Genomic DNA, 21,355 nt, shown 5'->3' on the forward strand with positions numbered 1-21,355 from the left:
GCCAGGAAAAATCAATCAATCTCAGGTCCTGATTTGCATATGAAAAATCTCTAATTTGACGAGACTAATTCAAAAACAAAAATTATTCTATAAGCTACTGATAAAAGTCCTTTTGTTTCATACTCGGTGGATTTTCCACCACATGCAGTAAAGTTTGAAAATGTGATGGGAGTGCATGTGGTGGAAAATCATGAATTTGTCCAGTGGAATGCATGTGGTAGAAAATCATGAATTTGTCCAGTGCAATGCATGTGGTAGAAGCAGAAGCAGCACCCCCCACCCACCCCGGCCCCCCAAAATGTGACACACGCACACTCCTTCATCTGGATCCAACAGAAAAGCACACTCCCCTCAATTCTTTTTTGGCCAAACGACTATTTCCCACCCAAGGTTTAGCGTTTTCTCAAAAGTCCCCCCTTTAACTATGGAAACACTAAACACCCACCCATGATCGGTTAGATTTAACCAAACCCTAACGGTGATAGGGGTAAAATCGTCATTTTTGCTATAATATTAAAAATAAACTAAAATAGAATCTAATTTTATCCCCCTAAACTTTAAAAACTAAAAATTTCCCCCACCTTAAGTTTTAAAAAATCACAGTTTCACCCTAGGGCTTGGTTTTGAAATCTCTGGCGACCTCTCCGGCTCCGTTGCCGACGGCCGCTCCCTCCCGAAGCAACCTCTCCTTCCGGCGATCTCTTTCCTCCCATTTGGAGGTCCGATCGGTGCCCGGAGACGTCGTGGGAGACGAAGAACTTCGTCGGGAAGACGAAGTTCTTCGTCTTCCCAGACAAAGTCGACGCCGTCGTCTTCGTCTGGGAAGACGGTCGTCTTCCCAGAGGTTTTCTTCTGGGAAGACGAAGAACTTCGTCTTCCCGACGAAGTTCTTCGTCTCCCACGGCGTCTCCGGGCGTCGATCGGACCTTCAAATGGGAGAAAAGAGATCGTCGGAAGGAGAGGTTGCTTCGGGAGGGAGTGGCCGTCGGCAACGGAGCCAGAGAGGTCGTCGGAGATTTCAAAACCAAACCCTAGGGTGAAACTGTAATTTTTTAAAACTTAGGCGGGGGAAAAATTTCAGTTTTTAAAGTTTAGGGGGGCAAAAGGAGATAAAATTTTCAGGCGTTAGGGTTTGGTTAAATCTAACCGGCCATGGGTGGGTATTTGGTGTTTCCATAGTTAAAGGGGAGACTTTTGAGAATACATCAAACCTTGGGTGGGAAATAGTCGTTTGGCCTTCTTTTTTACTTCAATTTTCCTTTATTTTGTTTTACTTATATTTATAATTCATTATTAGTATGATCAACTCAGATATATTTTAATATTAATTATTTTTTAATTATATTATTATTTTATTTGTATATTATAAATACAAATATCTCAATTATGATACTATCTAATTTATAAAATACAAACTATAGATTTTTTAATTTCTGTTATTCTTATATTTAATTTTTTTATTTATAATTGTATCTTGATTATAATTTAAAATTTACAAAATTATGAATCTGAATCTAAAATCTTGAATATTATGAATCTGAACTTGAAGTCATAAATATTATTTGTAACTCAAAGTTTACAAAATCATGAATTTAGGATTGAAGTCATGAATATCATTTGTGACCTAAAATTTACAAAAACATGAATCTGGGTCAAAAGTTTTGAATATTTATTTTTATTATAATATTGTATCTGATTTATAACCTGAAGTTTGTAAAATTGTAAAAATATATATGTGTGTGTGTGGCCTCGAAGTCCAAAGTTTTATCAAAGTATTTATTTTATAATAACTATATCACATTTACAATATGAAGTTTGTATAAATTGTAAAAAATATAGACTTGAAGTCTAAAATATAATCAGAATATATATTATAATATTCTTATCATCAATATTATCCCCTATAATTAGTTCTTAATCATTAACATGATATATCACATTTAAGGATATTTGGTTGTGCTGTACATATCTCTTCAACGCATAAAAATAGGACCGCAATATCGTTTGAGAATTTATGTTAGATATAATTTACTATTTATTATCAGATATCTAGAATTATTAACAAGTGATCTTTTTACTGTACTATTTACATATTATCACTTTGATGAAACAACATTCCTACCTTTAGAGGAAAAGAAAACACGTTCTGAAGTTAGATATGAACTTACTTGGTACGTACCTACTATGTTTCATCTAGATTCTCGCACATCTTAAAATAAAACTAAAGTGCATAAGATAGTGTATTTACAAATTTTTGTCAATCAAATGTTTGATGCATTTGTAAATATGACAAAAGTGACAAAATCATATGTACCAGTTGTCAACGCAACAGTAAAAATTAATATGACTGTTGAACAGTCTATTCGAGTCACAACTGATCAATTTACTACACATTAAAAACATGGTATACTTATTAGATCGAAAGACATTGTCCTTAAAAAAAGAAAGACAAATAATCAAACATATATTACATGATGATCCAAAAATAAATAAAAAATCTACACTCTCTAATATTCATCCAGAAAAGGTTATGGTCCCTGAAAAAACTCAAACCCTTGAAGTGACACAAACCTCTGAAGAAAAAAATAAAAATACTGAAATATTTTAAAATTATACTCATACATGAGAGATGTGAAATTATGAAACAGTTAACATTAATGATATATTCTCATTTGTAGTAGCTACTGAAATTATGAATGATGATGATTTTGAATCTCGTACTATGACTGAATGCAGACATAGACATGATTGACCTAAATGGGAAGAAATAATTAGAGCAGAATTAATTTTTCTCGCAAAATGTTAAGTGTTTGAGTTTGTAGTTTCAACACCTAAAGATATATACCCCGTTGAATATAAATGAGTATTTATGAGAAAATGAAATGAGAAAAATAAGATTGTTATATATAAAGTAATGCTTGTAGCCAAGACATTTCCCAAAGATTAGACATAGACTTTGATGAAACATATGCACCTGTGATAAATATAATCACATTCAAATATTTAATCAGTTTAACAATTTCTGAAGGATTGGATATGTGTCTAATGGATGTAGTTATTGCTTATTTATATGAAAACTTGAATACTGAAATTTATATGAAACTCCCTAAAGAATATAAATTGTCTGAAGCAAAAAGGGTCAATTCAAGAGACATGTACTCAATTAAATTACAAAAATCATTTTATGAATTAAATAATTCAGACAAATGTGGTACCATCACCTTAATAAATATTTGAAAAAAGAGGGTTATGTGAATACCCTTATATGTCTGTGTTTTTATAAAAATGTCAGAATTAAGATTCACTATTATAGCAGTTTATGTTGATGATATGAATTTAATTAAAACTCTTGAAGAGCTCTTAAAAACTATTGAATATCTGAAAAAGAAATTTGAGATGAAGAATTTGAGAAAAATAAAATATTATCTCAACTTGTAGATCGAGCATAATTCAAATGAAATACTTATCCATCAATTAACATATATTGAAAAATTATTAAAACGTTTTAATATAGATAAGGTTTATCCTTTGAGCATCCCAATAGCTGTTTGGTCTCTCAATTTGAAAAAAGACTTGTTTCATCCTAAAGAATAAGATGAAAAGATACTTGATCATAAAGTATCATATTGTAATATTATTGAAATTCTATTATATTTGGTCTAATACATTAGATCAGATATATCTTTTATAGTTATTTAATTGACCTGATTTAACTCTACACCAACTCGTTGTCACTGGAACGAAATCAAATATATACTTTGTACTTATGTGGGACTAAAAATTTGAAATTATTCTATTATATCAAATCTCCTACAAATTATAATTTGGTTAAATATGCAGATGTAGGTTATTTAAAGCCCGTTCACAGATACGTATATTTTCACTTATAATAACATAGCAATATCATAGCGCTCTACTAAATAGGTTTTGGTTGTAATATCTTTAAATCATTCAGAAATTTTATTATATTTGGTCTAATACACTAGATCGGATATATCTTTTATAGTTAATTTATTGGTCTGATTTAACTCTAAACCAACTCGTTGTCATTGGAATGAAATCAAATATATACTTTGTTACTTATGTGGGACTAGAAATTTGAAATTATTATATTCTTTCAAATCCTCTAAAAATTATAATTTGGTTAAATATGCAGATGTAGGTTATCTAAAGCCTGTTCACAGATAGGATATGTTTTTACTTATAATAATATAGCAATATCATGACGCTCCACTAAATAGACTTTGGTTGTAATATCTTTAAATCATTCAGAGATTCTAGCTCTGCATAAAGCTAGCTGAGAATGTATATGGTTACCGTCTATCATTCATCATATCCAAAATATATGCACTTTTCCTTTTATAACGGACACTTTTTCTATATTATATGAAAACAATGTAATATATATTGTTCAAATTAGAGGTGGATGCATCAAAAGAAACAAAATCGAACATATCTTATCAAAATTCTTTTATATTCATGAGCTCCAGCAGAGCTGAAAAATTGATGTTACGTAAATACGATCCAGTGAGAATCTCGCAGATTTGTTCATCAAGATATTACTAACATCAACATTTGAAAACTTAGTGTATAACATTGGTATGTGATAATTCAATAAGCAACTAAATTAATCCTACTACAAAAAGAGAGCATTTATCAAGGGAAACATTTATCAGGAGAAGCAAATTTTTTAAGTTTATCACATTTTGGACAAAATATGCACTGTACTCTTTTTCCTTTTACTAGGTTTTGTCCTATTTAGTTTTTCTAATAAGGTTTTTAATGAGGGAGTTTAAACACGTCTAACACCACTTTACAAAAGATTAAATAATTGCGTTCATCTGTTTTGGTTTTTATTTTACTAGGTTTTTTCTTAGTAAGATTAATGTAATTATTTATAAGTGATAAAAAATCTAAAGGGGAGTGTTACATACCTGGTGAAATTTCCACCATATGTATTAAAGTTTGAAAATGTGACAAGAATGTATTCAATAGAAGAAGAAGATAAGCATGAAATGTATATGTATACATTTATGTATACACACACACACACACACACACACACATATGTACATATACATATATATATATATGTACATATACATATATATATATATGTACATATATGGTGTGGAAAGGAATAAACAGCCTTTGGTGAGGCATGATTCTTAAGACATAAACAATTCACGTTGGATTCTGCGGTAGAAGGCAGCCTAGACTTTACTTTTTTCTATTTCCACTCAACAGCATAAATTATAATTCTCTCCCAATTTTTTATTTGGTTGCTGGTTGAATTTACTGGGCAAGAAAGCTGAGAACTTTTCAAGGGATGGGTCCAGGAAAAGTTAAAAGTCCAAATATAAATAGACTAAGTCCAGTCTATCGCCATTCTCATCACCAGTCCACAGTAGCAGTGCTGGCATAACATGCTATGAAAGATATAGAAAAACGGTGCACTTTGGTTGATTAATGAAATGATGTGCAGCAATGGTTTAATAAAACGTGTGTTACCAAGAAACGGCGTCGTGTCCCTCAACATCTTATATTGCTTTCAATACTTCAATTCAGAGATTTGTGTATTTCCACTGACAAGTAGGAGTTGACTATAATAAGACTGAATCACATTTCCTACCCAAGGTTTGGCTCAAAAACATGTTTCCACCCCCTTAATGGCAAAAATTACTTTTTTTCCCCACAAATATGACATAGTACAGTGCACAAACTTAAATTACCATATTACACATTTATTATACCTCCCCCTCCCTCTCCCTCTCCCTCTCCCTCTTTCATCAAATTGGTACCATCACTGTTGACCTAGGTAGAGGCTAAGATTGACAAGCCCAAAACATTGAATCATTGACCGCCCCAAGCCTCCGCTAAATGATAGTGCCCTCTTTAGAATCAAATGGATGATTCTTAATCTGGGTGAACCTTGAATGGCAATCTTCACCATTAGTTAAGCTAAAGTCTACACCAGTCAATACAATTTTATACAATAGGGATTTGAGTGGTGACACCACAAACCCATCATATTCAAGCAATGAGACGCATAGAGCTCCCTTTCTCTTCTTCAATTAACATCTACCTAACAAAGCAGCCGTGAAATCATCAACCATACTTCTTAATAGGAAATAGTCTACACCTTTTAGCGATGAAGAATCTCCTGTTCTTTCTAGTGATGTCTCTAGCTTGAAAGCATAGGTCACAACCAGTGAAAGCTTACCCTAAAAATTTTGGGTTTGAACTCAATTGAAAATCAAGACCCTCTCCATAACAAGTTGTTTACCAATCAACAACTTTGCAACAATGTCAGATGTGGTATTAGAGCTTCATAATCAGTGGCTGGTAATGTTATTACGCTAGACTCAAAGTAAGCTTAATTAAACTCAATATGAGTATTGTTCGAACAAACCCGAACCCAAGCATAACATATATGAACTCGAGTATAAACCCGAGTTAAAATATATTTGAAAAACCCCCTTAAAAATGAGTTGAAAATGAGCTTCATTTTGTACAAGCTTGATTAAACTCAAATTCAATCCTAAATGCTATTAAGAATTGCTTAAAGTTGCAAATTTTGTAAATAATAAATCACAGATTATGGATGATTTTTTTCTGTTATCATTTTTTTTAATTTTTATCTAATTTTTTATATATGTCTAAATTGATTATTTTAACTTTTTATATATTTTTTCTTTAAACAAATTTGATCTTGGATAAAAAATATTATTTATAGTGTTTAAAAAAAATGAAAAAAAAAGGTTTAGATGAAACCTTTAGTGATAAAATGTGATTCACTCCTACAATAATTAATTTTTTATATCAAAGATATAAATCAGAACAACCTGATCATAAAATAATTAAGGAAAGGAAACTCCAACCGCTTCAGCTGCCATTTGCCAACTTGAAAACGTAGTGACAAAGTCTTCGGGATTGCGACTCTAAGCATCAACATAATCACTTGAAGTTCACGTGAGAGTGAGGTATCATTAGGCCTAATCAAAGAAAAAGTCTGACGTGGATTGCCCCAAGATACTGGGTTGGCCAATCAGATTGAGTTTCACGTGCAGACCGTGTTGACGGACAAAGACGTCATATGCCACATTGGAAAAAAGCCCATCACCGCGTTTTGTCAGTTCTTCACGTGGACTTCCCATGCATTTCTCTTTGCATTCTTCAACTTCCACATGACATGGAAATCACGACGATATCTTACCCTATACTTCTTCTATCACTTCTGTGCAATTCATCTACAAAATCCACACCTGTTAATATGCCTATCCATTAATATTCCAACTTTTATATGCTCCAAAAATTCATATGGTATTATAACTTAATATCTTAATTATTACTAAGAACGACAACTCAACCTGTGAAACAGGGTTTTTGGTCTACCCTCTTTTAAATAGGAAAAGAATTCTTGATACAGACGGGATGGAGTGAAAATGAGATAAATATATCTTTGATTGATATCCTCTTTGACTCAACCCCATTGATATCTAGATATTTTCAAACCTTTGAGAACTTTGAATAATTATAAATATACTGTAATATTTAACAAATATTCTTTTATTTTTCAGGGAAGATATAAAAGAAAAAATCTGATAAAATTTTCGATCGAGAGTGAAAAAGGGATGGGGAAAAAATTTTCTCTATAGAAAAGAAAGATGATTCTTTATTATCCCCATATTAGAGATGAGATGAGAATTTTTCCTGTAAACAGAGATAAAAATTAAAATATTCGTAACAAAAAGAATGATTTAGTTTTGAATAGTCTGTCAACCCGGTAAAATTAATTAATTAATTATATTATATTTGATCTTCAAGGTAGTAAAAAAGGTGATCATTTTTCAGTTTCTCGAAGGCAAAATGTGTTACTTTGTGTCCTCTGTTAATGTTATAATGTTTAGAATACGGCATCTCTGGTCACGTTCTTCATTTTTCTGAAGGTGGAATTGCGTGATTTTTAGTGCTCCACAGACAAGGTGGCCACCAAGTGCTTTTACAGACATGACATAACATAAGTGAGAAGCAGAGTTAGATTCTTTAAACAGTTGTTCTATCTATCAAACTATTATCAATTATTTCAAAACTATACAACAGGGATTACAGAGTTTAAATATCAATTGAACAAAAAGCCATGCAAGATTTTTTATAATCCCTTTGAAGCAACACGGATCAGTACTAGAACAATATTTATGCCTGAGCTAGCTGGCTAACTAGTTTCTTAAGTTAACTAAGCATCTCCAAAATGCAGACTGTTGTATGATTTTCCCATTGAAAGATAACAGCCGTTTGACGACAGTGGTGCAGGGAACCCAATTCCGGTTGGTCTATTAGCTGCAGCTCTCTCCAGTGATTGCACTTGAGTCTTCAAAAACTTGACATAGTGAATTGCTTCGTCTAACATTGAAGCAGTATCCATTTTTGTTCCTCCAGGGACAAGTCTTTGAAGTATTCTTATTCTCTCACTTATCTTCTCTCTTCTATGCCTTGCTGCAACGCTTTGAGGGTCCTTCGATATCTTAACGTTCCTTCTCTTTGGTGGCTTCACAGATTCTGGGTCTATATGAATCGGCTGCATCGCTGCAATTCGAAATATGGTTTCCCTCATCGCTGCCATCGACATGTTCCGCTTATGTGATGGTGTAGAATAAGAATCTACACCTGATAAATCCACACCACCTCTCCAAAATCTTTCATTTGTTGAATGAGATAAAAAACTTGGCTCTTGAACTGAATTGGTGCCAGTAAATGAGATGGTGGAGGGTTGGTTCATAAGAGAAGGTGTAGGTGAAGCAACTTGTGGGTTATCAATGAAATGAGTCGTTATGGAACCAATGGTAGTGCCACTAGTTGTGTCAGCTTCAGTTGAAGGCAATTCAGCCACGTCGTTATAGGTGCCGTAAAACTCGGGGAGCTTGTCCATCATCATCTCCATCTGATCTTCCGTTGCAGACTTTAACTGGTCAATTTCCATGGCTTTGTACAGAGAATCTAGAAAAGAAATTAAGGTTAAAAGGAGAGGGGGACAAGTAGTAGCAGTAATAAAGAGCAAAGGAGTACTGAGAACCTGATGAACAGAGGGACGGGTAAGATAAAAGAGTTGGAGTGTAGACTAGGAGCTTTATCAGAATGTGCAGCGAAGGAAAGAGATATAGATACAAGGGTGAGGAGATGAAGTAAAGAAGAAGAAGAAGTTAAAAAAAGAAGAATTTAATAAGTGATATCGGGAACAGACTATCTGTATTTATATATATCACAAGTGGTTGAATATTTTATACTATATACAACAATAGTGTAAATGCTTTTCCAAGCTTCTTTTACTCCTTTGTAATCACAGAAGTATTCATTTTGCTTTATATCGTCTTATATATTTATGATGATTGGTACCTAGAAAAACATATTAATGTAGTCTGGATGTTCATTTTCATATTAAAGGACCACATCTTTAAGACGAGAGATAGAACAAAAGTCATATATATGGTTTTAGATGACTCAGTGAAGAAGTGTATGTCCAATAAGCTAGCAGTTGAAGGGCTCAGATCTAACTGTACTTTTAGGGACTATGATAAGTTGTTTTGTTGGTGTTAATTTTTAAGTGATGAAAGCTATATAATACAACATTGAATGGAAGTGTTGGTGTTAATTTTTAAGGAACGAAAGCCCCACAATCACATGACAAGTGTCAGAGATCTCACCAGACCCTTTTAAATGATTTACTTAGCCAGAACCGGCGACAATATGATGCCATTGGATCCACCGGAGAATTACAGGTGGCGATGGTCCAGTGGGAAGGGGGCCTAGCCAGTGTATAATATTACAAGTTGCATTATCTTGATATGCTGCTGTAGCTACAGCCTAAACCACCTCTAATACCAACAGTAACAGGAACGCTTTTCGAGAAGGATCAGGTCCTTAATTCATTGTGCGACCTGCATGCTTCATGTGCTGTAATGGAATTCCCTTCCTAACGAACTTTACCACCAACTGCTCATCAACTGGCTCTTACTGTTCATCAACTGGCTCTTTTTTAAATGCACTACTTCAGTGCTGGCCATTTTTTATTTATTCATGATGCTTAATCAAAAAGAAAACTCTAACCTTTAATGCCACTTTTATTTCTACCAGCCTTTGAGTTTCTGCATGTTATCTTCTCTAATTATTGCTCTCCTAATTTCTGCCTTCGATGCGTTACAAATTATTAAGTTTAGTTTTTGTAGCTCGAAGATTTTGATGGGAAATTGTAGCTCTTACATGTGGACCACACCAACTCAGCTCATAATGTAAGATGTAGACATCAATAAGGAGACATCTCGGGTTATTGCAAAGGGTGAAGAGGACAAAGTTGTTATTATCTTGCCATTTTGGTTCGAGACAACATAACAGTCATTAATTGTCTTGAAGTCCAGGTCAATTCAATTTGCTTCTTCGCCCGAAAGACACCTAACATTTCTTAGTATTCAGAAGAGTGTGAATAACCCTGAATAGATAGCTTGATCGAGAATAGAAAAAATTATAAATATAAGAGAGTAAAAATTCAAATCTGAATAATTATCTAATAATTAGTGAATGAGACTTTATAAATATGATGATCAAAAGAAGTAGTTTGCAGAGGTTGAAGGTGTTGGTATTCCCTGGTCTCTATTCTTCAACACCAATCCAAAACACTGAAAACTCCCTACCACCCTGATTTCTAAGCAACTTTCAGCTTGACATTTGATCACCAGAAACAGAAAGTTCCTCTCTCACACATACGTAAATTGAAACATTACGAATTATTATAATTTTTTAATTAAGAAAGAAACATATTCTGTGCAGAAGAGGTTGAATTGGATAAAAAGAATCCAAAGGTAGAGATCATGGTGTTGGATTGGGGTTTTTACTTAACATTATCACGGTTGCACCACCTTATCTTCTCTTCCCCACATCCCATTTATTTATTTGTAAATATTCCAATCAAACAAGCATACACACATATATTATATTAATTCTTGCTTCTACCGCTTTCTCTCTCAACCTACCCTCCTCATCGGGAATTGCAGGTAAGGCCCTCTGAAGCAAAGAAGCTTTTTTTAATAATATATTCATTTATAATGAATGCTGATATCATTCAATCGCATGTGGCCCTCTGAAGCAGAGAAGCTTTTTTTAATATATATATATATATATATAAAATAAATGACGGTATAATTCAATCTAGATGGTCTCACTTTTTCTTTCTCTTTCCCTTTTTGGTAGGTTTTTTCCTTTCTTTTTTCTTTCTCTTTCTCTCCTCTCTCTCTCTCTCTGCATGATTTTCAACATTTGAATTAATTTGGCTGATTTTTCTTGTGGGCAAAGTGCAGCAGTGGGTCAGTCAGTCAAAGCATATCGGGGTTTGTTTGGGTTCTAACTTGTTCTCTAGTGTCTCTTCACCACTCCCACAGAACTTACGCCAAGACACTCTTGGAAGGAAAGAGTGTAATAGTGGAATTCGGTTGAGCTGACTTGAATTTTTTCCCCTTTCTGTTTGTTGGGAAGGTGTTGGAGTCTTCTTAGAACTCATCATAACTGGTTTTTTTCCTTATATGGAAAATATTGGGCCCTTCGCTCTCCCTTTTGAGCTACATGTTCGTAAAACAAATAAATAATTTAATCAATGAAGCTGAATAGACAACAGAACATGCTATTACAAATCAAATTGTACCCATTTATCTATTTCGGGTACAAAATGATGTAGCATTACCATTAAATAATTTTAAATAAAAAATAAAATATCATATAATCATATAATAATGTGCAAATATTATATCATCAAATTTAAATAACATTTGTGCCATTTTAAAAATTTTTCATATCAATTGAACAATTCCATGCAACAAATTAGAAAGGTCAGATACCATATCTTAATCCTAGCTCCTAAAACAAAGTACATTAATCATTTTAGTTCTTCGTTCTGAAGGGACTATGGTTGGTCATCACTTTAAAACCTATAACCAGATAAAATCTGTTCTGTTTGGCCAATAGCTTGAGCAATTCTATGACAAGACATGATTATAATGGGAATTGCAAGGGGGAAATGGCTGGCAAAGGTTCAAGTGTGTGAAAGTTCATCATACTATATAAGCTGTTGTGCAAAGAGAACTGTGCATATGGCTATATTTCATTTGGTGCCTCCCACTTGATCTACATCCAAAAGTTCATTAATGCAGAATTCATGCAAGTTGTCATACATTTTCTTCCACTGCTGGACCATTTGCATGGACCTTCCACATTCATGCTTTAGCCTCTCCACCTCCATTTCTGCTGCAGCAGAAGAACCTTGTCTCTGGAGAAAAGACACAGAATAAAGTTAGAATAAAAATTCCCGGAGAATGCAAACATGATGCTATTCATATGCAGGACTATAATGAGTAATAGAAAATTAATAATAATGAAAGGAAGCTAAGCACAGATTAATATAAAGTAACAATAATTTGACAAAGATTAAATCCAAGACAATAAAAGAGGATGAAACACATAAAATATAGGTCATTGAAACCTGGAATTCCTCAATATGCTTATCAATTATTTGAGAACTGTGGTACAAAGCATCTCGAGGAATATCGCAAGCAGTGGGGAGACAGATGACAGTCTTATTGTTCAAGCCTTCATCAGTCAGATTGATATATTTATCCAACGGAGGCGGTAATAGTGACCCATGCTTTCTTAACGAAGCATTTGCGCTTGAGAATGTTCCCAAACTAAGATAGAGAGGTCGTCTAACAACAAGAATATTGTTCACGGGACCTGCATAATACAAAGAATCAACAAAAATAAGAGAACTGAATGCCACAGTAACAAATCATTGGTGTAGTGACAGCAATAGCTGCTATGGCAATAGCTGCTATGGCAATAGCACCACCCACAAGAATGAGAGCCAAAACCAAATAAAAGATCTTTAAAGAGAAAAAGAAAAAGTTATATTTAGCAAGCAGGGAAACAATTTACATCAGTGAAGCTTTGCATGAAGTATTACCCTCCAAAAATGGTGGGAAAATATAAAAGCATATGAGATAAATATTGAGTTGAAAATGAAACATAAACAATATGAGATTACACAACTGCTTCTAAATCTTGAAAGAATCCTGCAGTATTTTTAGCGAGAAGGAAAATCATGCTAAATTCTTCAAGTTGCATTTAAAGAAAAGAAAATGTTTATAACTCAAATTTAATAAGTGGCCAATTGAGGTCCAGATAACATACAATTTCCATCATTACTAAATAGGATTCAGAGCAAACATATCACTTCCTAAAAGAATGAGAACAAATCTTCATGGAAATTCTAGAAAGGCCAATGCAGGTAAGAGTTGACATTTCTCCATTATTACATATACATCATAACCTTTAATGATGAGTATAGATGTAAGTGCAAGTATCCTTCTAATGAGTGCTACGGAAGAATATATATAAACTTCTATAGCTCCTATATAGAAGACCATAGAGTTCCTTTATAGGTAATGCATCAGTTGAACAATTCTTAATCTTATATTCTAGATGAGTGACAAACATGAGAGCAACATAATTAACATTTCTGAAAAATTGGAGTGAATATTGGAAGAAGCTATATATTGTCACAATATATAGTTACAAAAAATTATAAAAATAAATAATGTAAAATGCTTCTGCCCCCAAAAGGACTAAAAAATAACAAGAAATTGTAGATAATCATTATGCAAACCAGGAAGGAAACAACATATATATAAAAACAAAACCTTTTGCATGTTTGAACATGCGAACAATGTTACGGGTCCTTGGATCCCAAACTCGAACCATGCCGTCCTCTGAACCAGAAAGCAACAAATTTCCTTCTGTACTGTATGCCAAACAAGTCACAGCCTTACTGTTTCACAAGAAAGGAAAATTATGAATATGTAAGTGAAAAGAAAAGACATTTCAATAGAAAAAAAAAGGTTAAGCACTTGATGAAGGACATGCAAAATATTGATCGACAAACAAACTTTTTCCCATTAAGAGATCAAAGTAATGAATTATAATCCAAGCCTAAAATTTAAGGAAACAACCTAACACCCTGTGGTCAAGCAACCATGAGCATAATAAACGGGCTCTAGGAGAGGAATGCTTCAGATAAATTCCCTGAAAATATACTACTAATGATACATATAGAGGGATATTCTAGAGAATCCATCATTGTCTATTCCAAGTTAAATCTATAAGAAGAAGAAAATAGAACTTATCATACAAAAGTAGTCCCATGGAGTATATTATTTTACAAAGGTTCCTAAAAATAGGTATCACTTTTTGCTCGCTCAAGTTACATAAAGGCGCATCATTTCATGGTCAAATTTACCAGGGGCAACTAAAAAGTCTCTTTCAAATTAACCACAAAAACAACAGCATGAATGAGTTAAGCAATCGTTCAAAATCTTGTTAAACAAGGAAACAGGCTCCAAAACACATATAAGTATATGCTACACTTATTCTTAAATAATTAACGAGTATCTTGATCTTTTTCTTGTCAATTTAATGATTAGTTCTTGGGAAGTGGATTTATTCCCCCAAAAGTTCCTATTACTTATTTAATGTAAAAATTTTTGTGGATGAATACATTATCATATAAATCTGCAGCTTTACTTCTTTATTTTGTTCCTTCTACATTTTTCTTTTAACTAAGTTTGCAAACATATTGGACAATTATGTAAACTGCACATGTTAAAATTTATAACAAGTACTTAAACAACAAACATAGCAAGACTATTTGTCTTGGGAAAAAAATAAAGATCACTCAGCAGGTTTTGCAGACACATTCCAATTACCACAGATGGGCCTCTAGATAGGATAAGGAAAGGACTAAAGAATTGCAGAAAAATCTTTCTGGAGAAATAGAACCATTAATGATAATATATCTGAACTCTTTTGATACTATAACTAAACTTAGTTATTACTATTAATCCCACTGCAACGAATTCCAGAGGGTACGATACATGCAGTAAAAGCAAGTTCAAGAAAACAGCTTGCCACTGTTAATTTTGAGGCGAACCCAGAAACATGAAGACAACATTAAACAAATAACAATGAAAATAACAGAAAAACATAGAGTAGGCCAGACATGGAAAAGTCCTATTCATCAATCCATTAAGTGCATGTGACAGTAACAAAAGTGAAAAAACCTGCGGTCAGACAATGAACTAATGATATGCATCCCATAACTGCTGCTAGAGGAACTTTCAGCATTAAGTGCAGCAATATAAATACTGCCATCTCTACTGCCAGCATAAAAGACATGTTCAGCAGGGTCCAATCTAATTGCATCAATTATCGAGGGGAATACAATACTTCTCAATAATCTTCCTGTAGATAAGCTCCAGACCTAAGGCAATATATAATTAAAACAGGATAATTTTAATACACAATTCTCCTTTTGGATAAGTTAAATACTAGTACTCTATGAAATAAAATAAATGTTTTACACCAAAACATTACATGGTTTTGCTGCTTGGTAGCCATAGGAAAGATTTAACACTTGGGAACACTTTTTCCAATAACATTTTCTGCTAAGAAATAAAATATACCAATGGCACCACATCAATTCTCATTGTTTCCTAATATCTCCCAAAAGCAAAGCATTAAATTTCCCTCCTTGCTGTCACATGAAATCTGTCTATAGTTTGTTTGATATGCGTAGCTTGCCTGGAAGCTTTTTCTCATTTTGAATTTCTAACTATCAAAACACATTATTCATTTTGAAATTAATACTACTCAATGCTCAATTATGGTGTTTTGAATATAACGCTCAATTAATAAAACACATTACACATTATGAATATGCAGCAGCTAAATTTTTCCAAATAAAAAGTCACTCACTGACCTTGCACGTTCGGTCCTCAGAAGCTGACACTATAATTGCATTGCATCCCCCAGAACCAGAAACAACATCAGTAACACGCAAAGTGTGCTCGCTAAAACTATGCAGATAGAGATGGCTTGCCTGTTGACTTTCATAATCATCAAATATCCTATAAATGAGAGCCAAAAGATAATGAGGGTCAAAATTAATAAGTAAAAGACAAAATCGATCAAAAGGATGTTATCTATCTCATCAAAAAGTGGGGAAAATCTATCTTGATAGGCAAATACATTAAAAGAGACCAAACTCTAACACATCCATCCTCAGACCCAGAAATCAGAAGGGACTCATCCTCTGAGAAAACCAAGCATGTAACCGCCCTGTAATGTGCATGCCACTTCTTTAATAACCTACCACTCATAACCTATGGCATAAAACAAAAAAGTTTTTCTTAAAAAAAAAAAACATAAAGAAAAAGATACCTAGACTAGCGCAGATATAAAAATTTACCTCCCATAGATATATATCTCCAGATTGACCTCCACCAACGATGTATGTGCCTTCACTATTAGCCGCAATCGGCTTAATAGGCTCAGCTGGAAAGCTCTTCACCTCTGCCTGAGGCTGTACAACCAAGAATCAAACAAAATAAAAAGTGTACAATAGATTAAAAAAAAAAGAATATTATCTTTAACTTCCTTAATTGAGACAAATAATCGAACAGCTAATCTAAGACCTTGGACCATGACCAGTAGTGGACGGAGCCTGAAGAAGATGAGGGCTGACGGAGCTGCGAGGAGGCGAGGAAACGGCCTCCGATACAAGCGAGTCCATGTAGAGGTGAGGCACATGAGTTGTAACGGAGCTGCTCAGCACCTGATTGCAAATCCCAACAGCCTATGCCTGCGTCGTCAATCGATGATGATGCGATTACTAGCTCCATTTGATCTTCTATGAATAGATGATTGAAATTGGAAGTTTTTGCTTTATACTGACCAATGGTTCCCGAGTACTGAGTTAGGGAAAGTGTAACGGCTGATTTCCAACGATGGAACTTAACAGATGGAGGGTTTTAGTAGGGTTTTATCGTAACTTGGCGATGTATGTGGTTTGACAGCCGCATTGGACCACAATTTTTAGACCCAAAGGCTTACTCCCGTCCATTTGACAAATTTACACCTGTTGAGTAAATGCTTCAGTAAAAAGGTTATAATTATCATTTTACTTGGTAATATCAATCAAAATCGCTTTCGACTGCCTTTTTCATCCCATCAGAATATCTCTCCCGACGTGCTCTCTCTCCAATTGGAATACCCCTAGTGTGGTTTTTGTTATGCATGAAAACAAAGAGTCGATTCATCTTTGCATATGATGGGTTTTCATTTTCAATTTGTCGTTGTGAACTAATGATAGACGAAGAGCTAACGAGAAGATAACCAAAATGTCAACCCATCTTCATGAAACACCAACAGAGATGGGCAAATCATTCGTCAAAAACAAAGCATCGATGAACGATTTCTCTTCGTTTTTAATGAATGATTCATCTAATTAGCTTTTAATTTTCGATGGATGATAGAGCTATGAGAGATATCATCAAGAGGGAGAGAGACTGAGGATGAGTCAATGGCAGAAGATGGAGAATGTGGCAAGAAAATGAGAAAAAGAAAAATAAACCTTAATAGACAAAAATATAATTTTTTAAACTTTTTAGGAAGAGAAAATAATTTTTTAAACTAAAAGAAAGGAATGAGATATAATTTTATTTATTTTAATATTATAGATAAAATAATCATTTTATTCTTATATTTAATAAAAAAATTTATTAAAATTAAATAACAAATAAGTAATTAAATTTTTAAAATTTTTGAGAAAAAATTTAGGAATGGACTATTCCTTGGCAGGAAGAAGTCTTTCGGCCTTGTCATTAATATGACACAACACGTTGCTGGCCCTTAAACATACATCAATGGATCAATTTCTGATCCATTGAATGAAAGTCCAATTTGGATATGCATATAAGGTTGGCCCAAGTCCATAATCAAAGCGAGCTGGAAATGTCTGTATTGCAATTATACGGAAATCTCCTTTAATTTACGATGATTATGACACAAGAAAGTGAGAGCCTAATACATACACCTCCAACTCGCTTTGTCAAAAATTAAGATATAAATTTTAAATCTATAAAATTATATATATTTATTTTAAATATAAAATATTATATAATAATATATATAAATATATATTTATTTATATATTTAAAATATGTACGTATAATATTATTTATTTTGAACTAGATCAATTATGTAATTGGGCCGACTATGCATGCATATCCATATTGGACTTTTATTCAATGGATTTATAAATTGATTACATACAACTTATTATTACAAGGGCAAAAGTGAAAACTCAATTAAAACAAGAAAAACGACGGATGTATGTTTGGGGGCCAGCAACATGTTGTATAATAGTACAGTGACATTGGTAAACATGTCCTTTGAAATGAAAAAAGAAGTGGTCCGATACGGCTGTTAAGCAACACACAAGCGCCTTCCTTAAAGCTTCTTTACCTGATGATCGGCATCCACTTTTAACACCCAAAATCTTCCACTTCCTCTCATTTCTCTTGAAATGGACGTATCCTTCTACTACACCACACGTGCACTTTGGACTCACGTGACACAGCTCAAAAAGACAAGCCCTAGGGCTTTTTTCTTTTATAATAATAATAATAATAAATAAATAAATAAATAAAAGCCTATTTCTTTCATCATTTCACACGACAAAGATATTCTAGGAAATATAATATTCCGACTTTATGTTACTTCATTAGTGTATACACTCTAAGTTAAGCTTTCATCTTTGTGTTGCAGGAGGAGTTAATAGCTCCCATCAGGAAAAGCAAAAACACAGAAAATGGTTAGTCAAACTTTATGGGAAACTTTACTAGTATATGGATGTTGGACAAAGTGAGCAGCAAAAGAGATGGGGTTTTTGGGACTTTATTTATCTACCAGTCAAGGTGCTCTCTCTTTTTCTGGTTATCGTTTAGACGAAGTAAAGATGGCTTGGAATTAGGAAAGAAAAAGATGAAGGAAGAGGGATCCAAAGAGAGTTTTGAAAGTGTTGATCAGATACTTAAAGTAGGAAAAGTCAAGGTTTCTGCTCTTCTATGAAGAAGAAGTATAGAAGCCTTGATAGATACATTTCCAACCACATTTTTCGTCTGTTCTCTATTATTTCGCTTTCATCGAATAGCCCACTCTTTTTCTCTACTTTGTTTTTCTGAAATTTGAAGCTTTGTATTTGATTTTTTTTTTTTTGAAAAATAATATTTTTTTCTCTTGATTGACAGTTGACAGAAACGAGAAATGGAGATTATAACCTTCATCAAACGATATGATAAGCTTCTTTTCTTTCTGAAAATAATAGTTGATGATAATAATCATAATGGCACTACTAATTAGTACGGTGTTAAGCAACAAATTATCATTCGGTGTCAGTTGTTCATTTATTTTAATTACTTAAAAAGCTAGCTTTTGAACTAACAGGTGAACTAGTGAAGTATTTTTGAAGAGCCCGGCCGCCTGTATTCTTGTTACAGTTGTACGTATGATTCATTATTGAGAAAGCCCTGGAGAGACACCTATAGTCTGAAGCCCTTCTCAGCCTTTTTATGTTAATAGAACTGGGAAATCAACACGAACTCTATCTCTCTCCTGCATTAATGTAACTGAACAGACAGGCATCAAAATCATGAAGAAAGAAAAAAGTAGGTGAAGATGAACAACAACTCTGATATAGCAATAAATTGCACCAATGAAATAGAAGAACATCAAAAAGAGTAAGACGGTGTTGGTGATTTAAATTAAACTTGCTTTTGATCTTCACTCTAACCAAAACCCACTTGCATTCATGGCTGCGGGGGAACAAAGATATTACCGACATAAAGTTATATACATAGTCACAAACACCCAGACGCACGCACACACATGTTTCATCAACACTATCATCAGATATTCAGACTCGAGAAGATAAGAAGAAGAACAAAGACAAATCATACAAGAAAAATGTGGCAAAAAATTAAATTTAAATAAGAAGAAAAAAACCAAGCTACTAATAGTATTCTTCAATGGATTTAAAGAAACTAACATGCGGAAGGAGGCATGAGATTTAACCCTAAATCATCCTTTTCCAAAACCAAACGAGCCTTGTTGGTCTCCATTTTTCCTGGATTAGAAGAATACTCAGGATGCAATCTTTTCTTGGATTGAAGAGGTACACCAAACAACTTCATTTTACAGCTATGGTTATTGGGTTCTTCAAGAATCGTCAAAGAACTTTGTGATGTATTACTAGGAGAGTTCAAAACATGAGACTGAGGACCTTGTTTAGGGTTAGTAGTATAATATCCAAGGAGTTGGCTTAAAGGTTTTTGCACTAGTGAAGCATTAGCAGCGATAGGAGTAGCTGATGGTGTGTTACAAACAACTAAAGACGAAGGGTAAGAATTGCTAGGAGTAACTGGCTTGACATGGTTTTGCACAAAGTAGATAATATCATTGTAAAGTTTTCTCATGTGGGCAAGCTCAGACATAAGCATATTATTGCTTCTCCTCAGTCTTTCATTATCTTCAGACAAGGCTGTAACTGAGCTATTATACCCTCCGCCGCCGCCGCCAATGACTGGAACTGCAGCGCCTCTTCTTGGTGAAGCCAGTGGTGGTGAGTCACACCAGTTGGCTTGCTCATCTGAGTCAGATGGTGAGATGCTGACTCGGCTTGGAAAAGGAAAGAAACTTGGAGCATTCATAAGTGAAGAATGTGTATGCTGATTATGATTGTGATGACTTAAAGCAACTTGCGGTTGGGCAGTTTTTCTTCTGTGGATCTCACACAGTAAGTGCTTTTCTCCCTTTTTGAAGAACTCATTCGCAAACTCCCACCTGTCTGGTACAATCTTTCTAAAACCCTAGTTTCAACAAAAACCCAAAACACGAACAAAATCAAAATCGATATTTTGATAAGGAAATTACATTAAAAAAGAGATCTTTAAAGAGAAAAAGAAATTTACAGTAACATACATAAGTGTTTAGCTGTCTGACAAAACTAGAGAAATTGTTGTGCTTGAAGTAGTTAGGAAGAAGATCACGAGCGAACTCAGGAGGACGCCAAACGACGAAGGTAGTGTCATCTTCACCCCAAGAGACTATGTGGTCAGTAGTGGGATCATCAACCAGTTGGTATGTTTTGGTGAGAAATGGCGCTGGTACTGATTTATGCGAGTCAAGTGATAGTAAAATACCTTCACAATTATCCAACATGAGCGCCATTGAAAGATAAAAGATAGAAACTAAAGTGGTTTCAGAGAGAAAAAGAGAGGGAAGTTGGAGAAAGAAACAATGGGGTTGGGATGGGATTTGAGGTGTGATTCTTGCTCTCTCCTGGTAGATAAAAATGTTGGACAGGAGGGTGTAGCAGTAGTACTGTGTATATTTAATCTATTTTCTTAATCATAAAAAAGTAAAA

At 33.8% G+C, this 21,355-nt stretch overlaps 3 protein-coding genes across 3 annotated transcripts; all 3 read right to left on the minus strand.

Annotated features, from left to right (window-relative positions):
- Positions 1–8,126: 8,126 nt before the first annotated feature.
- On the minus strand, positions 8,127–9,226 carry LOC123230129 (transcription factor HEC1-like). The gene has a single exon (XM_044656257.1). It carries the CDS (start codon positions 8,978–8,980, stop codon positions 8,237–8,239), a length of 744 nt encoding a protein of 247 aa, XP_044512192.1. The 5' UTR covers positions 8,981–9,226; the 3' UTR covers positions 8,127–8,236.
- Positions 9,227–11,801: 2,575 nt separating this feature from the next.
- Positions 11,802–16,937, minus strand: LOC123230167 (protein ROOT INITIATION DEFECTIVE 3). Its single transcript, XM_044656314.1, has 8 exons — positions 16,566–16,937; positions 16,340–16,453; positions 16,120–16,253; positions 15,851–15,998; positions 15,153–15,352; positions 13,737–13,864; positions 12,524–12,771; positions 11,802–12,310 (listed from the first exon to the last, which is right to left on the minus strand). The coding sequence occupies exons 1-8, from the start codon at positions 16,770–16,772 to the stop codon at positions 12,146–12,148; spliced, it is 1,344 nt and encodes a 447-aa protein (XP_044512249.1). The 5' UTR covers positions 16,773–16,937; the 3' UTR covers positions 11,802–12,145.
- Positions 16,938–19,603: 2,666 nt separating this feature from the next.
- On the minus strand, positions 19,604–21,355 carry LOC123229159 (heat stress transcription factor B-4-like). Its single transcript, XM_044654776.1, has 2 exons — positions 20,911–21,355; positions 19,604–20,798 (listed from the first exon to the last, which is right to left on the minus strand). The coding sequence occupies exons 1-2, from the start codon at positions 21,157–21,159 to the stop codon at positions 19,974–19,976; spliced, it is 1,074 nt and encodes a 357-aa protein (XP_044510711.1). The 5' UTR covers positions 21,160–21,355; the 3' UTR covers positions 19,604–19,973.

The sequence above is a fragment of the Mangifera indica genome, chromosome 11, assembly GCF_011075055.1.
Source record: "Mangifera indica cultivar Alphonso chromosome 11, CATAS_Mindica_2.1, whole genome shotgun sequence".
Lineage (NCBI taxonomy): Eukaryota > Viridiplantae > Streptophyta > Magnoliopsida > Sapindales > Anacardiaceae > Mangifera > Mangifera indica.